The sequence below is a fragment of the Cucurbitaria berberidis genome, assembly GCF_010015615.1.
Source record: "Cucurbitaria berberidis CBS 394.84 unplaced genomic scaffold K460scaffold_4, whole genome shotgun sequence".
Taxonomy (NCBI): Eukaryota; Fungi; Ascomycota; class Dothideomycetes; order Pleosporales; family Cucurbitariaceae; genus Cucurbitaria; species Cucurbitaria berberidis.
This window is the reverse complement of record NW_024468938.1, coordinates 3,520,264-3,535,121: the sequence shown is the minus strand read 5'-3', so window position 1 is coordinate 3,535,121 and position 14,858 is coordinate 3,520,264. Positions and strand designations below refer to the sequence as shown.

General features: G+C 50.2%; 5 protein-coding genes across 5 annotated transcripts; 2 read left to right on the top strand and 3 right to left on the bottom strand.

Annotated features, from left to right (window-relative positions):
* Window positions 1-176: 176 nt before the first annotated feature.
* K460DRAFT_368842 (DUF254-domain-containing protein) lies at window positions 177-2,919 on the top strand. The gene is made up of 4 exons (XM_040933852.1): window positions 177-935; window positions 988-1,859; window positions 2,257-2,438; window positions 2,552-2,919. The coding sequence occupies exons 1-4, from the start codon at window positions 236-238 to the stop codon at window positions 2,793-2,795; spliced, it is 1,998 nt and encodes a 665-aa protein (XP_040786534.1). The 5' UTR covers window positions 177-235; the 3' UTR covers window positions 2,796-2,919.
* Window positions 2,920-2,960: 41 nt separating this feature from the next.
* On the bottom strand, window positions 2,961-4,243 carry K460DRAFT_379005 (NAD dependent epimerase/dehydratase family protein; the record flags this gene model as incomplete). Its single annotated transcript, XM_040935130.1, has 2 exons — window positions 2,961-4,165; window positions 4,213-4,243. 2 exons carry the CDS (start codon window positions 4,241-4,243, stop codon window positions 2,961-2,963), a joined length of 1,236 nt encoding a protein of 411 aa, XP_040786533.1.
* A 698-nt stretch (window positions 4,244-4,941) lies between these two features.
* K460DRAFT_287621 (uncharacterized protein) lies at window positions 4,942-5,335 on the bottom strand (the record flags this gene model as incomplete). The annotated part of the gene is made up of 4 exons (XM_040928979.1): window positions 4,942-5,030; window positions 5,084-5,177; window positions 5,239-5,256; window positions 5,309-5,335. The coding sequence occupies 4 exons, from the start codon at window positions 5,333-5,335 to the stop codon at window positions 4,942-4,944; spliced, it is 228 nt and encodes a 75-aa protein (XP_040786532.1).
* A 699-nt stretch (window positions 5,336-6,034) lies between these two features.
* K460DRAFT_154977 (uncharacterized protein) lies at window positions 6,035-7,985 on the top strand. Its single transcript, XM_040926839.1, has 3 exons — window positions 6,035-6,523; window positions 6,581-6,852; window positions 6,909-7,985. The coding sequence occupies exons 1-3, from the start codon at window positions 6,280-6,282 to the stop codon at window positions 7,770-7,772; spliced, it is 1,380 nt and encodes a 459-aa protein (XP_040786531.1). The 5' UTR covers window positions 6,035-6,279; the 3' UTR covers window positions 7,773-7,985.
* A 5,779-nt stretch (window positions 7,986-13,764) lies between these two features.
* Window positions 13,765-14,401, bottom strand: K460DRAFT_155222 (uncharacterized protein). The gene has a single exon (XM_040926840.1). The coding sequence runs from the start codon at window positions 14,316-14,318 to the stop codon at window positions 13,932-13,934; it is 387 nt and encodes a 128-aa protein (XP_040786530.1). The 5' UTR covers window positions 14,319-14,401; the 3' UTR covers window positions 13,765-13,931.
* Window positions 14,402-14,858: the final 457 nt, after the last annotated feature.

Genomic DNA, 14,858 nt, shown 5'->3' with positions numbered 1-14,858 from the left:
TAAAAAGATGAAAGAATGGATAATTGGAAAAGACTGACGGTATTGTCCAGCAAAACGCGAACTCTTGCCGCGCGCGGTGGACAGCAACGTTCTTGCCGTTCTGGGCCCAAGCGTGATCGAGCACAGTACCCACTTCACACCTGGGCAATCAATGGCGCTCAAGCTTCAGTCGTCCCGCAATGTCGCAACCAACATGACGTCGCTGTCTTCATGACAGTCAACCACCACTGCTTTGATGGAGGAGAGTAAAACTGAACCACCGACGCCAGCTTCCAAGGGGAAGAGCGCTGCTTCTACACCGACGCAGAAGAGGACTGGCAGCAATGCTTCATCCAAGTCCAGGGATCAAGCTGAACAGCAGGTCTTCACTAACCCTACTCTAAACATAATACACAGTCTCTCGCGCAAGACATCGGCAAGCGGACTCTCACTACCGTCAACGGAGGGAACGCCCCCACCGCTTCCTCCACGACCCCAACTTGGGCTATCTGGTTCGCGACCTTCGACTTCCCACGGTTCCACGCCGTCGAGACCACAGCTCGTCTCGAAAGCTACAACACAGATATCGCTCGCTAGCACGCAGGCATTCGGCAACGATGCGAGGGATGACTCGTCGGCATCGAGCGCTTCGAAGCCACGGAACTTTCTAGGTGTAAATGTAGCTTCTCGAAACCTGAGCGATGGCGACGACAGTGCTAGCGTCCGAAGCTATGTTCCAACTATAGATGCAGGCGGTGACGCAGAAAGCATATTGGGCGACGTCATGGGACAGGAGGAGAAGACAGAACAAGAGAAGGTGCTGTTACGGACGCTGGGGCACAGATTTGAGGATACGGAGGCGCTGGGCATGTTTATGCCTGACCCCGAATTCGAGGCAGCCTTTGATCACGAGTTTGACGAGATCGAGGAGATGACAATGGACGGGTCAAATCAAGGTCAGGCACAAATCATGTACCTACAGGTAGTCCTTGCTGATGTAGCGAATAGAAGCTGTCATGGGACACTGGCGCGCAAAGCTGAAGCATTTCCTTATCCTCTCGAGTGCTGGAAAGCCTATTTACAGCCGGCATGGTGACGACCAGCTGATTACGAATTATATTGGTGTCGTGCAGACCATCATATCCTTCTATCAGTCCACAAACGATACGCTGCGAGGGTTTACCGCAGGAGACGTACGCTTTGTCGTCATGTCAAAAGGCCCGCTCAATCTGGTCGCTATCACTCGACTGCCAGAAAGCGACTCTCAGCTTCGTGCGCAATTGGAAGCGCTGTACATGCAGATCCTCTCGACCCTTACCCTACCGAGCATGGAACGCATGTTCGCTGCTCGAGCAAATTACGACCTGCGTCGGCCTCTCCAGGGGACTGAAACATTGCTCTCCGCCCTCGCAGATGGCTTTACACGAGGTTCACCCTCAACCCTCCTCTCTGCTCTAGAATGTCTGAAGCTCCGCAAATCACAACGTACCATTATCAACAACACGCTCCTCAAGACACGCTCAGAGAATCTCCTGTACGGCCTGATAGTCGCTTCAGGAAAGCTCGTATCGGTTGTGCGGCCCAAGAAACATAGTTTGCACCCAGGCGACCTCCACTTGATCTTCAACATGCTCTTCGAAGCGGGCAGCGTCAAAGCGGGAGGAGGCGAGAATTGGATACCACTATGTCTGCCTGGCTTCAACAATACAGGCTACTTGTACATGTACGTTAGCTTCTTGAATCTCGAGCATCCCACGGAGCAGATGCAGGAACGACCTCGCACTAGTGATGGAGCCGATGACGAGGTGGCAATCCTACTCATAAGCGCGCAAAAAGAAGGCTTCTTCGAGCTGAGGGGTATGAGGGATGATTTGGTCGAGGTATGTTACCACTTTCTTTACAAAGTCTCCTTATTCCAGGGTCTTCGCATGCATGGATCGTGAGTCAAGCACCGTCGCGCCGCATATCGCATTCTCCTATCGGATTGGATAACGCAGAAGGGGGGAAATCCCTCAGACTGTGAGTCGTCCGCTTTTATCTCCGCGCGGGTCGGCTTTCAACTTCGTACATCGCTCTATGGCGGCACGGTTTTCGGCCTCGGGCTTTTCGCAACTCCGCCCCGCGACTTGACTAACCGATCCATCATCTAATGACCTTGCATTGCTCCAATGTTGTCCTTTTTCGGTCTATTGCAGTGACCGTAGAGAAAATTACGGGCCCGAAAAAGAGGATATCGTATGCATGAGATTGTGTGGAAGCTAACCAATCCTTCCACAGAATCTACAGCGCAATGGCTCCATCGACGCCATCAGAACGGCAGTCAGACAGGGGCGTCCCAAATGCACAGATATCGTGCCTGGAAGCCCGCTAAGACACTTCTTGTACAAATCGAGAGGCAATGTGCAATTCACGATGCCAAGCTATGCCCCATACTTTGAAGGGCCGTTGGAGCGGAGAAGGTACGTGTGAACTCCACACCCCACACATTTCTTCCTTGATCTCTCGTGGTCATGTTCTTCTGCTTCTTTCGGGGTTGTGTTTACATCCAGACCTCACGTGCTTACTATCCTAGGCTCTTAAATCTGTACAACAAGCTCCATTCGAACCTCCACAACAAGCCAGCCAATCTCAAAGTCCATCACGAGACAAATACGACTTGTATAGCGCTGGCATGGAGCACACCGCTATTCGAATTGTATGCCGTAGCCCCGGTAAACACTTCGAGAGCTGCGCTGGCTCAAAGCGCGAATAAGATCATTCAGTGGGTAAGGAGAGAAGAGGAGAGGGTATTCATCATTGGTGGTGCAGTTTTCTAAGAAGGATAGCTCGAAGGAACAAGATGAGTTTTAGAGGAAGTCGACGGAACTGTATACTATACAGGCAACGAGATACCCATGAGTACATTTAACTCGGCGCGATTTTAGCCCTGAAACACAAATCATGCATGATTTATTTGTGCAAACAACATACATCTCTTCTCTCTAAGCTTTCGGGATAATCTTCGCCTCCTTCAACTCCCCAAACACCTCCTCTAGACTATGCCACGTATCGCTGTAACCAGTCCAACCATATTCGCGTGCTTTGCTCATAGAGATGACAAGATCAAACTTCCTTCCCAACACGAAGCCCAGGAAACCCCACGTAGCTTTTTCGAAGATGTCCTTATCTAGACCCTCGCGCTCTGCGATCTTTTCCCAAGCCTGCTTAACGTCCGAGCGCTGAGACCATTTGACAAGATCGATATGCTGCTCCACCTTGGACTGAGCAAGCGCAGGTGTACCAATCAAACCAGCCCTATCTGCGAAAGCCGTCGTTGGTGGTTCGGGGGCCAAATCCGACGACGAGGACTTGTCGCTATTCACAAACTCCGTGCCGGAATACGCGCCTGCAAACTGGTCTGGTTTGACTTTTGTGCCGAAATAGTTTGCCACGCGGGGCCATAGATTCTGCCAGCTTTCGCTGTCGCCGTTGACCATGTTGAATGCCTGGTTTGCTGCGCGCGGCTCGAGCGCTGCCCAGGCGCAGAACTCAGCGTGCAACGTGCTCCTTGTGAAGGAGTCGAACTTTGTGTAGAAGTCTGGCGAGCCGGGGAAGACGAGGCCGCTGTAACTAGGAAGTTCTTTGGAGATGACGGCGTACAAGGCGAGTGCCGAAGAAAGGTTCATGAAGTTTCCTGTCGTGAACCCAATGACGTCGTTGGGGTACGTCACTACCCATTCTGTTCCATGTTGTTTGCAGAACTTGTGGAGGATGTTTTGCTGGTTGTAATAGAAGTTGGGCGGCCACTTGGAGTCTGTGAGCCAAGTATCAGACTCTTGCATTGGCTGCTTGGGAACGCCGAGATGCACGCCGTACTGTTTCGCGCCAGTTACTAGGATGATGCGCTTGATGTCCTTGATTGCACCGGTCTTGACCAGGGCGTCGAGGAAGTTTTGAAGCATGGCTCCGTTGACGTCCCAAGCTCCTTGCTCGGTATCTTGGGCCAGATACGCGGCGAAGAAGACATACTCTCCGCGAACATTCTTCAGGTCCTTGGCCATGTCGTCCGGGCCGGATTGAAGGTCAATGTGATCATGGATGACATTGTCAGGGTATTCCTCTTTTTTGCTGCGGGACAAGGCATGTATTGTCGACCATTGTTTACGATTCTTACTGAGTTCGAAGACTATTTCGCGGCCCAAGATGCCTGTGTGATGTTAGGGGGTGTCGGGGCGAAGATAGAGGGCAACAAACCAGTGGCACCGGTGACGATTGCTGAAGGCATGGTGGAAATTGTGGATAATGATCGAAGTCGCGACTTGATGTTGGTTGAAGTTGACTTGGGTTGATTTCATATAAGATAGGCCGCATTTGCTAGTCATGACGTAACGATGCATTCATACTATGAAAAGCGGATCTCCACGATGCCAAAAGATCATGGTTCAAGTTAAAAGTAGCATAATTAGCGTCGGCCCGAATAGCGAGGAGTGGCCATCGAGCACTTATTGACAAGCCAACTCGCCGGGGATGACTTTTATATATCGACTCGGGCGAAAGTCGACGACACTCCCGAGCATTAGGTTTGATACAACTTCCAATGATCATTATAAACAACCAAAAAGGCTTGAGCGCTCAAGCAAAATTGCCTCTTATCTCAAACCAGCTTTTTGTTTCCTTGAGTTGCCGCAGCCTTGGACATCATCTTTGCATCGAGAAGAGGTAAAAATCCATAGGAACGGCATCAGCGAGTGCCGGTGCGAATATAACTCCATGGTCGCCGTATGACTCGATAACAAGCACTTTCAAGCTACGTAGTATGCGTTCTGCTCAGCGTGGTCCAGGCTTGTCGTTGCAAACCGTTTGCCGTTGTAATCCAACACAGGGGTGTCACAGCTGTTATGTGTGAGGCATGCAAGCTATCCGACTGTCGAACGTCGCGAAGGGTTGGCTGGAATAGAGTGGTGTAAATAGCGATCGAAATGTTCATTTCGGGGGGCGCTTTTGCCAGGTGAGCTCTCGGAGTTGCGTTTTCAGCTCATCTTTAAAGTGGTCGAGGGCTGAGGGACCGGTTCCTAGTAGCACGGTCAGCTTGTGTCCCTCTGCAGATGTGGAGGACGAGACATACTTCCTCCTCCATTCTTCTGCTCAAAATCCGGTAGCCTATTGATCTTACGATATGCTTTTTGCACAGCTCGATTAAACCCCGGTGATCGGATCAGCTGCTCGAATCCGTCAGTCGCTGTAGCGATGGAAACACGCGTGTCGAGGAGTTTGACATACTTTTGCGACAGCCCAGGCCTGTGACCAGATGTAAGTTGGTCGCTTCTATTCGGTTGAGAGATTCGCCTACCTCGAATAGTGCAAACCACGGCGCCATGATGCTAGTTGTGGGGACATTCAACAGGAGATGGCAGTTGCCGCGTAAGAGCACTAGACCCGCGCAGATGTTGCGATGGTGGCGGAGCGATGTTGCGTGAATGATGCGTGCTGGTTCAACCTCGGGTGGGGACGGCGGAAGGCGACTTCAGCGCGATGCCAGAACAGAGAACGCCCCAGGCCCGCAATTACGATGCAGACGCGTTTGACGTTGGACAGTCACGCCTGCTTTGGTTTGATATTTGCCCTCTTATGGCTCATGGCTCATGGCTCTTTTTCTCAAGCCTTCTCCCATCTTGACTCTCGCCTCGACATTCTTCACTCTTCGCCAAGTCACCGTCTTCTAGAAGCCCGCAACGAACAAACGCTTCGGCCTCTCTGTGATCCGGCATTTCCACCATCGCAGATTGCATGCAGCCCCTCTGTCGAGACCATTGCTGAACCTGGTTCCTGATGAAGTGACTGACTGGGCGGTTGTGGGAGATAGAAGAAGGCTGGCCTGTTGGTCCAGTGTATCAACAGCGGACTGCTTGGGAAGCTACATGAGCAATTCCCTACCACCTCCATACTCCATCTTGAGAACGGCCATTGGCACTCCCGCAACTGTGCGTTGTGCCGCTACCAGGCCTCGACCCGCTTTGGAATCGCTCCATCGATCGCTCGACATTGAATCGGACAAGGCCCCAAGTTCCCACGTGTCAGTGAAGCATATTCCTGCGGTCTAGCCACTTTCTTTGCCGTCAAGCCTATCATCTTGGCCTCCTGCACGCCACTGCCTGCACGCAACCGCCCAACATTCACTCTCCAAACTTTCTGGCTCCTCCTCTGCCAGTTCCCGAAGCCTTGTAACCCGCCACCGACACCACCGTCTTCAAACTGCATAAACTTCGCGCCTTGAGGCGCAAAGCGAAGCTCAAGGGCGTCCTTATACGGACCGACCAAGACATGGCCACCGCAGGGATTCCAATATCTCCGTCATCGTCCAAGCGCTCGCGTAGCAGAGACAGCACGCGCTCTGTGACGACTTCGTCCCTCCACACGCCCGCCGCGAATACGCCCTTCATCACTCCCTCTGTGAGCGCAAATAGCCTTATCATACCTTCGCCGACCCCGAGCACGCCTGCCAACGGCGAGCAATACCCTCAAGACGCGACTCCATACCCCGCCTTTCTGAAATCAAGTAGAGCAGGCAGGTAGACTCTGCCCACAGGACACAAGCAAGAAGTGGCTAATTTGAGACATGTAGATTTGAATGCAAAATGGAATCGATTAGAATGGACACAAATGGAGCGCCTAAGGGACAGCGCTCAAGCCACAGGATCCGACCAGCCAAGTCAATGGGCAAGATGCACTGGAGAAGAATATGCGTTGCGTAATAGGTACGTTAACGTCGACCCATATCAAACAAACAGAGTGCATCTGGAAGTACCGGAGGGCCAATTTGATTACATCAACGCGTCGCCAATATTATTGGAGTCGACCAAGTCGAAAACATCTTTGCGATACATCGCGACACAGGTAAGCTCGCTTGATGGCTCGAATGTTAGGACAGTTTGAGGACTAACACAGGACAGGGTCCCAAAGCTGAGAGCTGGTCACATATCTGGCGCATGGTTTGGAAAGAAAATGCGTCGCCGGCAGTGATCGTAATGCTCACGCAGACCTACGAGGCGAATCGCGAGAAATGCCACCCATACTTTCCACAGGCCCTTTCGAGTCCCGACATGCGCATCAACGAGCATGACGAGTTTGAGGATGCCTTCATACACGACCTGCATTTGGCGTCACTGTCACACGATGACGAGGCCAGGACACAAGTCAGAGAGATAGATATGACCACGGACGATGGCAGTGAATCGAAGAAGATTTGGCATCTACTCTTTGCTGGGTGGCCAGATTTCTCGGTGCCTGAGGGAGCTAATAGAGCAGCCATGCTGAAACTTGTGGACATATCTCGGTCAAAGAATGGAGACAACTCGACGAACCCGCGCATCGTGCACTGTTCCGCAGGCATAGGGCGCAGTGGAACCTTTATCGCCCTCGATTGGCTAATGCAGGAGCTTGAAGAGGGCTCGCTAGATGCCACTCCGGAGAATGAGGATCCGATCGTGAAGGTTGTCGAGATGCTCAGGGATCAGCGAGCCGGCATGGTGCAGTCGAAGAATCAGTTTCTGTTCATCTACGATGTCCTTCGCGAACGGTGGCGCGAGCGATGGATCTTGGAAAACCCGAGCGAGGCCAGCAGGCTCGGCGTCATCATCACCGCTATGACCGACAGTGAGCCAGCACTCAAAAGGCAGAAGTCTATGCCAGACGGAGAAGCTATGCCACGACCGGGGATAGATGTGAGTGACGCTGCGTCTGGATTAGATGCGCGCGCAGCACTCGAAGCCGAACTCATGGATGCAGACATGTCGTATGAGAAAGGCAAAACGTAATTAACCTTTCTCTTTTGTCTAGGCTCTTTCGCGCAGGCCCCCGCGGCAAGTTTCTTTTGTCCCCACGCCTGTCCTGCACCATTATACGAGTCTGGAGAGTCTTGGGGCACCAGCAGCTCCGGACGCGTTGCAAGTGAACGCAGCGGACGTCGTGGAAAACGTGAATGGTTCACACGACCTGGAGGCGCAAGATCCACCACGTTCCCTTGCTCGAAGTTCCAACTCATCCGAGGTTGACGAAGACGGGTGTTGCAGTAACCAGAACATTGTCCTTGTCGCACTTTCCTCTGCGTTGGCAGTTATCTCTGGCATGTTCCTGTACTGGTCACGTTATGATTCCCTTTCTATTTAGATTTTCTTATCGTTTTGTTTACTAGATGCATAGCGTTGCACATACCCTGCTGGCTCGGTTGGTCCGGTCTGGTAATGGTTGATATCCATGGCTTGCGTTTGACTTGTTGGTCAATCAAGACTATTCGTTGTTACACCTTTTATTCTGCGAGTCGTCTCATATTTCCATCAACAGCATCAATCAATAGTTATTGCATTTTATTCTTCACAAATCACTGCCTTACAAGCGTCGCTACATCGACTGCATTGTCACACGGTTGGAATTCGCAAGGCAATAGCGGCGGAGTTCCGCATCAGTAACTCCGTCCCGCTACTCCCTTTTAGGCTATTTCCGCCTTCATTCCCGAAATCACTATTCCGAGTGTCTTTGTCCGTCCCCTCACACTAAGCGATGACAATTTATCTCTCAGCTCTCGAAGAAATTAGCGCTCGTGTCGTTTTTCCATGAGCGCCTTGTTCCATCGACTCGACCGCTGACGACATCGACACGGTTAGGAAAGCTGGTTTCAGTAATCCGGCGCTGCGTTTGCATCGTCAAATTGCTGCAACCGTCCAGTCACGAGAGTTTGATGTCGCCATCCCTACTCGCCTGTCCCGCCACAGCAGGCCTGGATACTGGGGCATTTAGCTGTGGTTGGGTAGAATCAGAAAATCAGCCCTAATATGTCAATGGTTGGTACTAAGCAGCCCATCAGTACTGTAATAGGCCCTTTTTGCATGGCAACGTTATCTATCGCCGCTTTTTGTGCGCTGTTCGACTCAATAACACATACCGACCAACGAGTCGATCACGTCTGGAACACCCATTTCGACACTCTACTATTTGCTTTCTCACTTTCTCATTACGGTTATTGCCTGGTGAGCAATTAGCGAGCATGTGGCTAGCTTGGATTGGGCTGCCCTACTTAAACTTTTGGCGCGTGTAAGCTGACATTGACCGTTGAACTCGTTGTGGTGTAGTAAAGGCGAGGACGGGGTAAATGAGCTTGTAATCTGAGCACGAATCGTTGTTTTGAGACATTGTTGACAGCCTGATTGATTCTTGAAGTCATACATCAGCGGGGGCAACTACGCGAATGAGACTGAGGACGAGGAAGCAGAAGCACCAAAAGCCTTGACTTGAGGACCACTTCTCACGAATATGCCTGCCCACGATTTGACTGACATATAGGAGTTCTTTGTTGTAGGGTATTTTCAATTGTTCTTTAGCTTGAGTGTTGACGTAAGTCGTGCTCCTTAGGTCTCATTTCTAATTCCATCGTCTTTTCGTACCTCAACGTTGGCATTTCAAAGTTCTGGCTGCATGTCTCGAACCCAGGATGACGGATTGCCCCCAATCAAGATCCTTTTGCGTCGCTCGATTGCGAACATATCTGGGGTTGTGCATCATGGCCGCCGTCAGGAAGAAGCAAGACAGGGTCTGCAGCCCGTCAGAATCCCCACTAGATAAGGTATTACTCGCTGACTGTGACACTAGTCCACCCAGCATCATCGTAATTTCTCAAGTAGGTTCCTTGTCGCGACAAGCATGATTTACGTTGCGATCGCTACATAAGCATTACATTGACGCTATAATGAGCAGTCGATGTTGGTACTCGCGCTCATTTTTACCGGTAGTTTTCTAGGCGAAAGTCGGCAAATAAGCCTCGCCGTAGACACGCAACACCTGATAGAGCGATACAAACAGGGTTCCCATCTAGGTACCATGCAGCCTTGCGTATCATGCAGTCTTGTGATGAAATCGTGACCTCTTGAGTATAAAACTACTCTTTCGTCGTTGCCTTGTGCGCATTGTGACGTTTGAACTTGGGTAACAGGGGTTGCTTTTCGGATTGAAACGTCTAGCTCGGGAAAAGTAACGCGGTGAAACGAACGGAAACTGTGTACTGTGTTCTTGAGTGAGCCTCCCATTAGCAAGGCTTGGAGAGCCTTCGCAATGCATATCAAGCGGCAGTACGTACTGTACTAGTGTTGATAGGAGACTGCGGGTTAACTTCTGTGATGTCGTTTGTCACTTGGAATGCGACAACGACTTGCAATTCGAGCATCTGTTTAGCCCGACCTAGCTGAGACCTTTCCGTTTGTGCTTCGTAGCTATACACTTGTGATACATCCTGTGCCACTACCTGGTAGTCGTAGGCTAGTATGGATATCTGCCTCGTCATCGCCCCTGAAAAACTTGCTCATGCACTACCCTATTAGCTAGCGCGGTACTCTTCAGGCTGAAGATCTTCAAGTATTCCGTGAAAATCTAATAGCCTACCGCTTTTAGCTCGGAGGGATAATGTTCTAGTCGCATTCCTCAACACACGAAAACTAGTTCAGAAGCATGTTTCAACCTTTTCTTGTTGTCCATATAAAACTCTGTAAAGATACGCGAATGGAAACAAGACGCTGGCATGTTCAGAAAATATACATACAACAAGAATAGGCATGGTCGAAATGGGACATGGAATAAACTCGGGCGCAAAAGAGCAACAGACTTGAGCATTCGTGAGGTGATGGAAGTAGTATAGAAAAGGGGTCCTTACATAGTGAACACTTACCTCGGAGTTTTCTCGCATATAATATGTTGACTGTAGCGCTCTTGGTTTGTGCTCACAATGCAACGAAGGGTGCTCTAAGATGTAGGGTCTAGTAGCGATATCTGCTAGTTAAAGCATTCTTGAATACTTACATAGATAGCAGTACATTTACCCCTTACTTGACTTGACCTGAGATGGGTCTATACAACTAGTTAGGGAGAAAATAACATCAAGTAAGCAGCGCAATTACCGCTTAGCCAGCGCTTCTCCTCTAATACTGCAACGTGACAGACGTGACGTAGCAAAAAGACCAGGCAGCGCGGTACCGGGTAGTGGAAATTCGGGGATAGTAATTGGAAGCCGACTGTCTTCCGATGTATAAAAGACGCGAATTAAAAGACGCAGATTGTGAGATCTCGTATCAGATCTTAAAATGTGGGGTGTGCTTCCTTCGGGTGTGATTCCCTTCGTATAATGCGTTCATAGCGAGCTGAGTCAGTCTTGCGTGGGTTGACTTGCGTGTTGTTGAGTGATAGGCATGCATTTTTGCGGCGCATGATGTAATGTTGCGAAGGAATTTGAACCTTGGTTATATTGATAAGGATCCAGCATAAAACGCTCTAAAGCGATGTGCATATGTTGATCTCATGGTCATTGCGCAACATCAACGGCCACCACGAGGATGTACATTTACCGCTCAAGGGAACCCTAGGTATTTCGAGAAGAGTCTCGAATAGAGTCACGACGACGCTAATCGAGGGCTAAAGCGCAGATATGAGGCGTCGGATCGTTTAGTCCGGTGTTTTGGTGTGCGACGTAAAGATCCTTCGGCCACCATGTGGAGATGCTGCAAGCGGGGCGATCCATACTCATCAAGGTTTTCACTTTGAAGATTACGGAAAGAAGCTTCGGATATCATACCCCTTTGACGTATAGCCGTTCCATCACATGCTATGTGTGATGCATTCTCCGTATGCTCGTGAAAAGGAATTAGGTTGTACGAAGTGAGCGTTTTTCTTTGTTTTTGTCAGGATGTGCGTTCGGCCGAGGCTCATCGACGATGTCCCAAGTGCAAAGGACGATCAAGTAGTTGATGTCTATGGCTGACTTATTCCCGTTGTTGAAGTGTAGTCCTTACTCGCGTATCTTTGGTAGCAAGGTGTGTCAGCACAAAGTCCGAAGTAGGTGTTCTTCTGGAAGCATACCTTACACAACCCCAGAATATCGAGAGGCCTCGTGAACGGGGCAATCTCGCATTTGCGCATATGGCGTGAGCGGGTATAATGTTAAATAATCGAAGCTTTTCAGCCTTACCTAAAATTTGTGGGCCTGTTGTGGAGACCACATTTGTGACTCGCCTCAGACTGATGACTGTTATTTCATGTTTTGCGCCTCATTTTCGATGTGGCCAGCAAGGAGGCCCTGGATGGACAGCAACTGCGACGTGTTGCTACCCCTATCTTGAACAATCGGACCCTGTAGTGATATCCTCTTTTTTCGTGATGATAGGTCCTCACAGCTATCTCAACGACGTCATGCTTCCTGTAAAGCCAATTTTATAGTAACAAAGGTTATCTGAGTCAGTCAACGCATCTAGATTGGTAACGAGGGATAGGTTTTCGATACACAACCAAATGTTAGTCTTGTATTCTGACCACGCGAATAATGTCGGGTTCGGAAACATTTGTTGTCGAAGGCTCACAAGGTGACTAGCCTCGGCGCGGGAAGCGGATGGTCCGGATCGCCGAGTAACTTGAGCATCCCGAGCGTTTTCGTCCTGGACGCTCCAGCGGAAAGCCTTAGCAGCCCGCACCCGTGTAATTTTTCGAATTTCATGTCCACGTCGCGGCTGAGGCTTAGACAGTCAGGAGGTCTTCAAGAGAAGGGGGCCGGGCATCCAATCTTAAATCTCTAGTTCACACTGGAAGACTGACTTGTCGCCACGGGTCTTCTAAGATGCCGCAATCCTTACTAGATCGATCGTACTGCCTGAGCATTCATTCGTGAAAGACCATGGGCCAAGGTGTCCGGAGGTTGGAACTCTGAACTTGCGACTCCGCAATCGACCAAGAGCGTTTAAAAATCACGTCTTTAGATAATAGAGTGATACGGCCGTATTTAGTGTGTGTATCAAGGTACTCTTGAAGATCATTTTACATGTTCGGCGACTCGGTACGCTCGCGTTCCCGCGTATACGTGTTAAGAGTTGGTTTCGTGGCAGTCAAGCCCTGTGGCGTGTGTGGCTAGTGTTCCGACAGGTTTCCGTATTGATACGGCGAATACGGTCAATAATTGGCGCCTTGGCTTATATAACCTTGCCTGCGAAACAAGATAGCGTCGCTCTTGACAGTCGAAATCATGTGTGATATTAGACATGCGAGCCCAAGAGACGGTCAAGATTAACAAAGCCCAGGCTCCGTAGTTCATAGTTGGAAGAATCATGCATTTGGCACAATGAGGCCAGCCCCACAGATGAGTAAGGCCGTGGAAATCGGCTAGGCAAACTTAATAAGTAGTCGTTGACGTCTTCAACTTGATACCCCTGTGGTTGCCAAGCTGACACACGGCAATGTCAGATACTGCGTTAGCGGAGCGTTAATCGATATGTAGCAATTACAAGAGTTGCTGAAGCACTAAGGCAGACAACTCGACTTCGTCTGGCGGCCCTTCCTCACCCTTTGGATTGGGCAAATGCTCGTCCCCCATAGGCGACGAAGTAGATCAAACATGCTTGTGAGCATTTGGCCCGAAGTCTTGCCAAGTTCACCTCAGTATCAGTACCGGTCTGGGGTCTTTCTTTCTACGATACATGGACCGATGCGGGGGCTTCATCATTCAATGCCGAACGAAGCAGGAAAGAAAGACTACCCCCTGGATCAGTGAGTTGGCTTACTTTCGGCGAAAAGTCTTCGGGCCTGATAGTTACATGTTAGAGCTCGACTGGCGTGATCGCCCACCCCGCATTGATCGGTTTGTAAGCCATGGGTGTATATACCAGGGAAATGGCCGAGCACGCTCGCTAGGTTAGACAGGTGTGCAAAGACAGCGAATGGGGTCCATATTAAGGGAACTGGGGCATTGATCTACAGGCTCGTTGTCAGCGGCCTGCATTATGGCAATTGTCCAAGGAGGATAATACAATGTTTATAGCGTACAGCGAGCGTTGCACGAGATATAGCTCTACGCCTAGACTGCTGACATGTGGTTCAAAGATTGCTGACGCTAGATGTAAAGTATAACGCTCACCATTATTCGCGTAACGAGTGGGTTTCGCTGGTCGCGATTAATGACAAGCCAGAAGGTTGGGGAGAGTATACGCGTATAGGCACAACAGAACACGGTGAATGCGCAAAGTTCGCAACAATGTGCAGAAGTAGTATTCTTGGTGTCTCAGCCCCGTTGCCTGACGAGGCCTTAGTGCACCCTTCCCCTTCCAACTTCGCAAAATGCGAGAGGGAGTATGCCTCGCGAGCAGCCAGGACGAGAATGGAATGGGCGAAGTGCAGGGTAATTGTCGTGAGGATGAATATAGATGAGTAAAGACTGCGGCACACACGATGGCCGAGGCAAGCAACATGATAACGAACAATACCTGATGGGACGGAGAATAATCGTATGCGACTTGAGGCTTAGCGCTAGCGAACCACTGCTGTGTGTTGCTGTGCGCCATTGATAAGCAGCAGAAAGGGCGCAATGCAAGGATCACCTACAGGACGTGAGCTTGACTAGTATCTCACGCTTTCTCCATCGAAGGTTGTGGCTTGAAGAGAGTCATGTCCCCATTGTTGTCAGCAGATGTAAAAGACGCATGCGCTGAGTGTATCGCGACGTTTGCTACCAGCGCATACATGTTCATGCGTATCTCGGATTTCAAATATGTTAGTGAAGTTAGTCTCGCACGTGCATGGCTTACTGACGTCTGTTGAGTTACTGAAGATGGCGATAGGCTGCGAACATTGGCACGACCATGCCTCGCGCTTCTGTATCCGTCCCGCGTTGGTAGCGTTTAAAAGCATCGGGCATTCCACTTTGCAAAATGCCGCGAGCCATTTTCTGACAGTCTAAAATCAAAAAGAGAGCAAATTCTCTTCGAAGGGGATCGCTCGGACTGAGGAGAAGTAGTCAGCTAGCAGTGACCTTCGGCTCGGCCGAAGCAATTTGATGGGAGGGGGTCCAGGAAGCAGCTCGAATAACGTTATTAGTGATGGAT

Excerpts from the sequence above, each read along its gene's own strand:
- K460DRAFT_155222 (XM_040926840.1), bottom strand. The coding sequence starts at position 14,318 with ATGGCGCACAGCAACACACAGCAGTGGTTCGCTAGCGCTAAGCCTCAA.
- K460DRAFT_154977 (XM_040926839.1), top strand. The coding sequence starts at position 6,280 with ATGGCCACCGCAGGGATTCCAATATCTCCGTCATCGTCCAAGCGCTCG. Across the intron at positions 6,524-6,580 it reads TCTGAAATCAAGTAGAGCAG|ATTTGAATGCAAAATGGAAT; the intron begins GCAGGTAGACTC and ends TGAGACATGTAG. Across the intron at positions 6,853-6,908 it reads TGCGATACATCGCGACACAG|GGTCCCAAAGCTGAGAGCTG; the intron begins GTAAGCTCGCTT and ends AACACAGGACAG.
- K460DRAFT_368842 (XM_040933852.1), top strand. The coding sequence starts at position 236 with ATGGAGGAGAGTAAAACTGAACCACCGACGCCAGCTTCCAAGGGGAAG. Across the intron at positions 936-987 it reads AATGGACGGGTCAAATCAAG|AAGCTGTCATGGGACACTGG; the intron begins GTCAGGCACAAA and ends TGTAGCGAATAG. Across the intron at positions 1,860-2,256 it reads TGAGGGATGATTTGGTCGAG|AATCTACAGCGCAATGGCTC; the intron begins GTATGTTACCAC and ends ATCCTTCCACAG.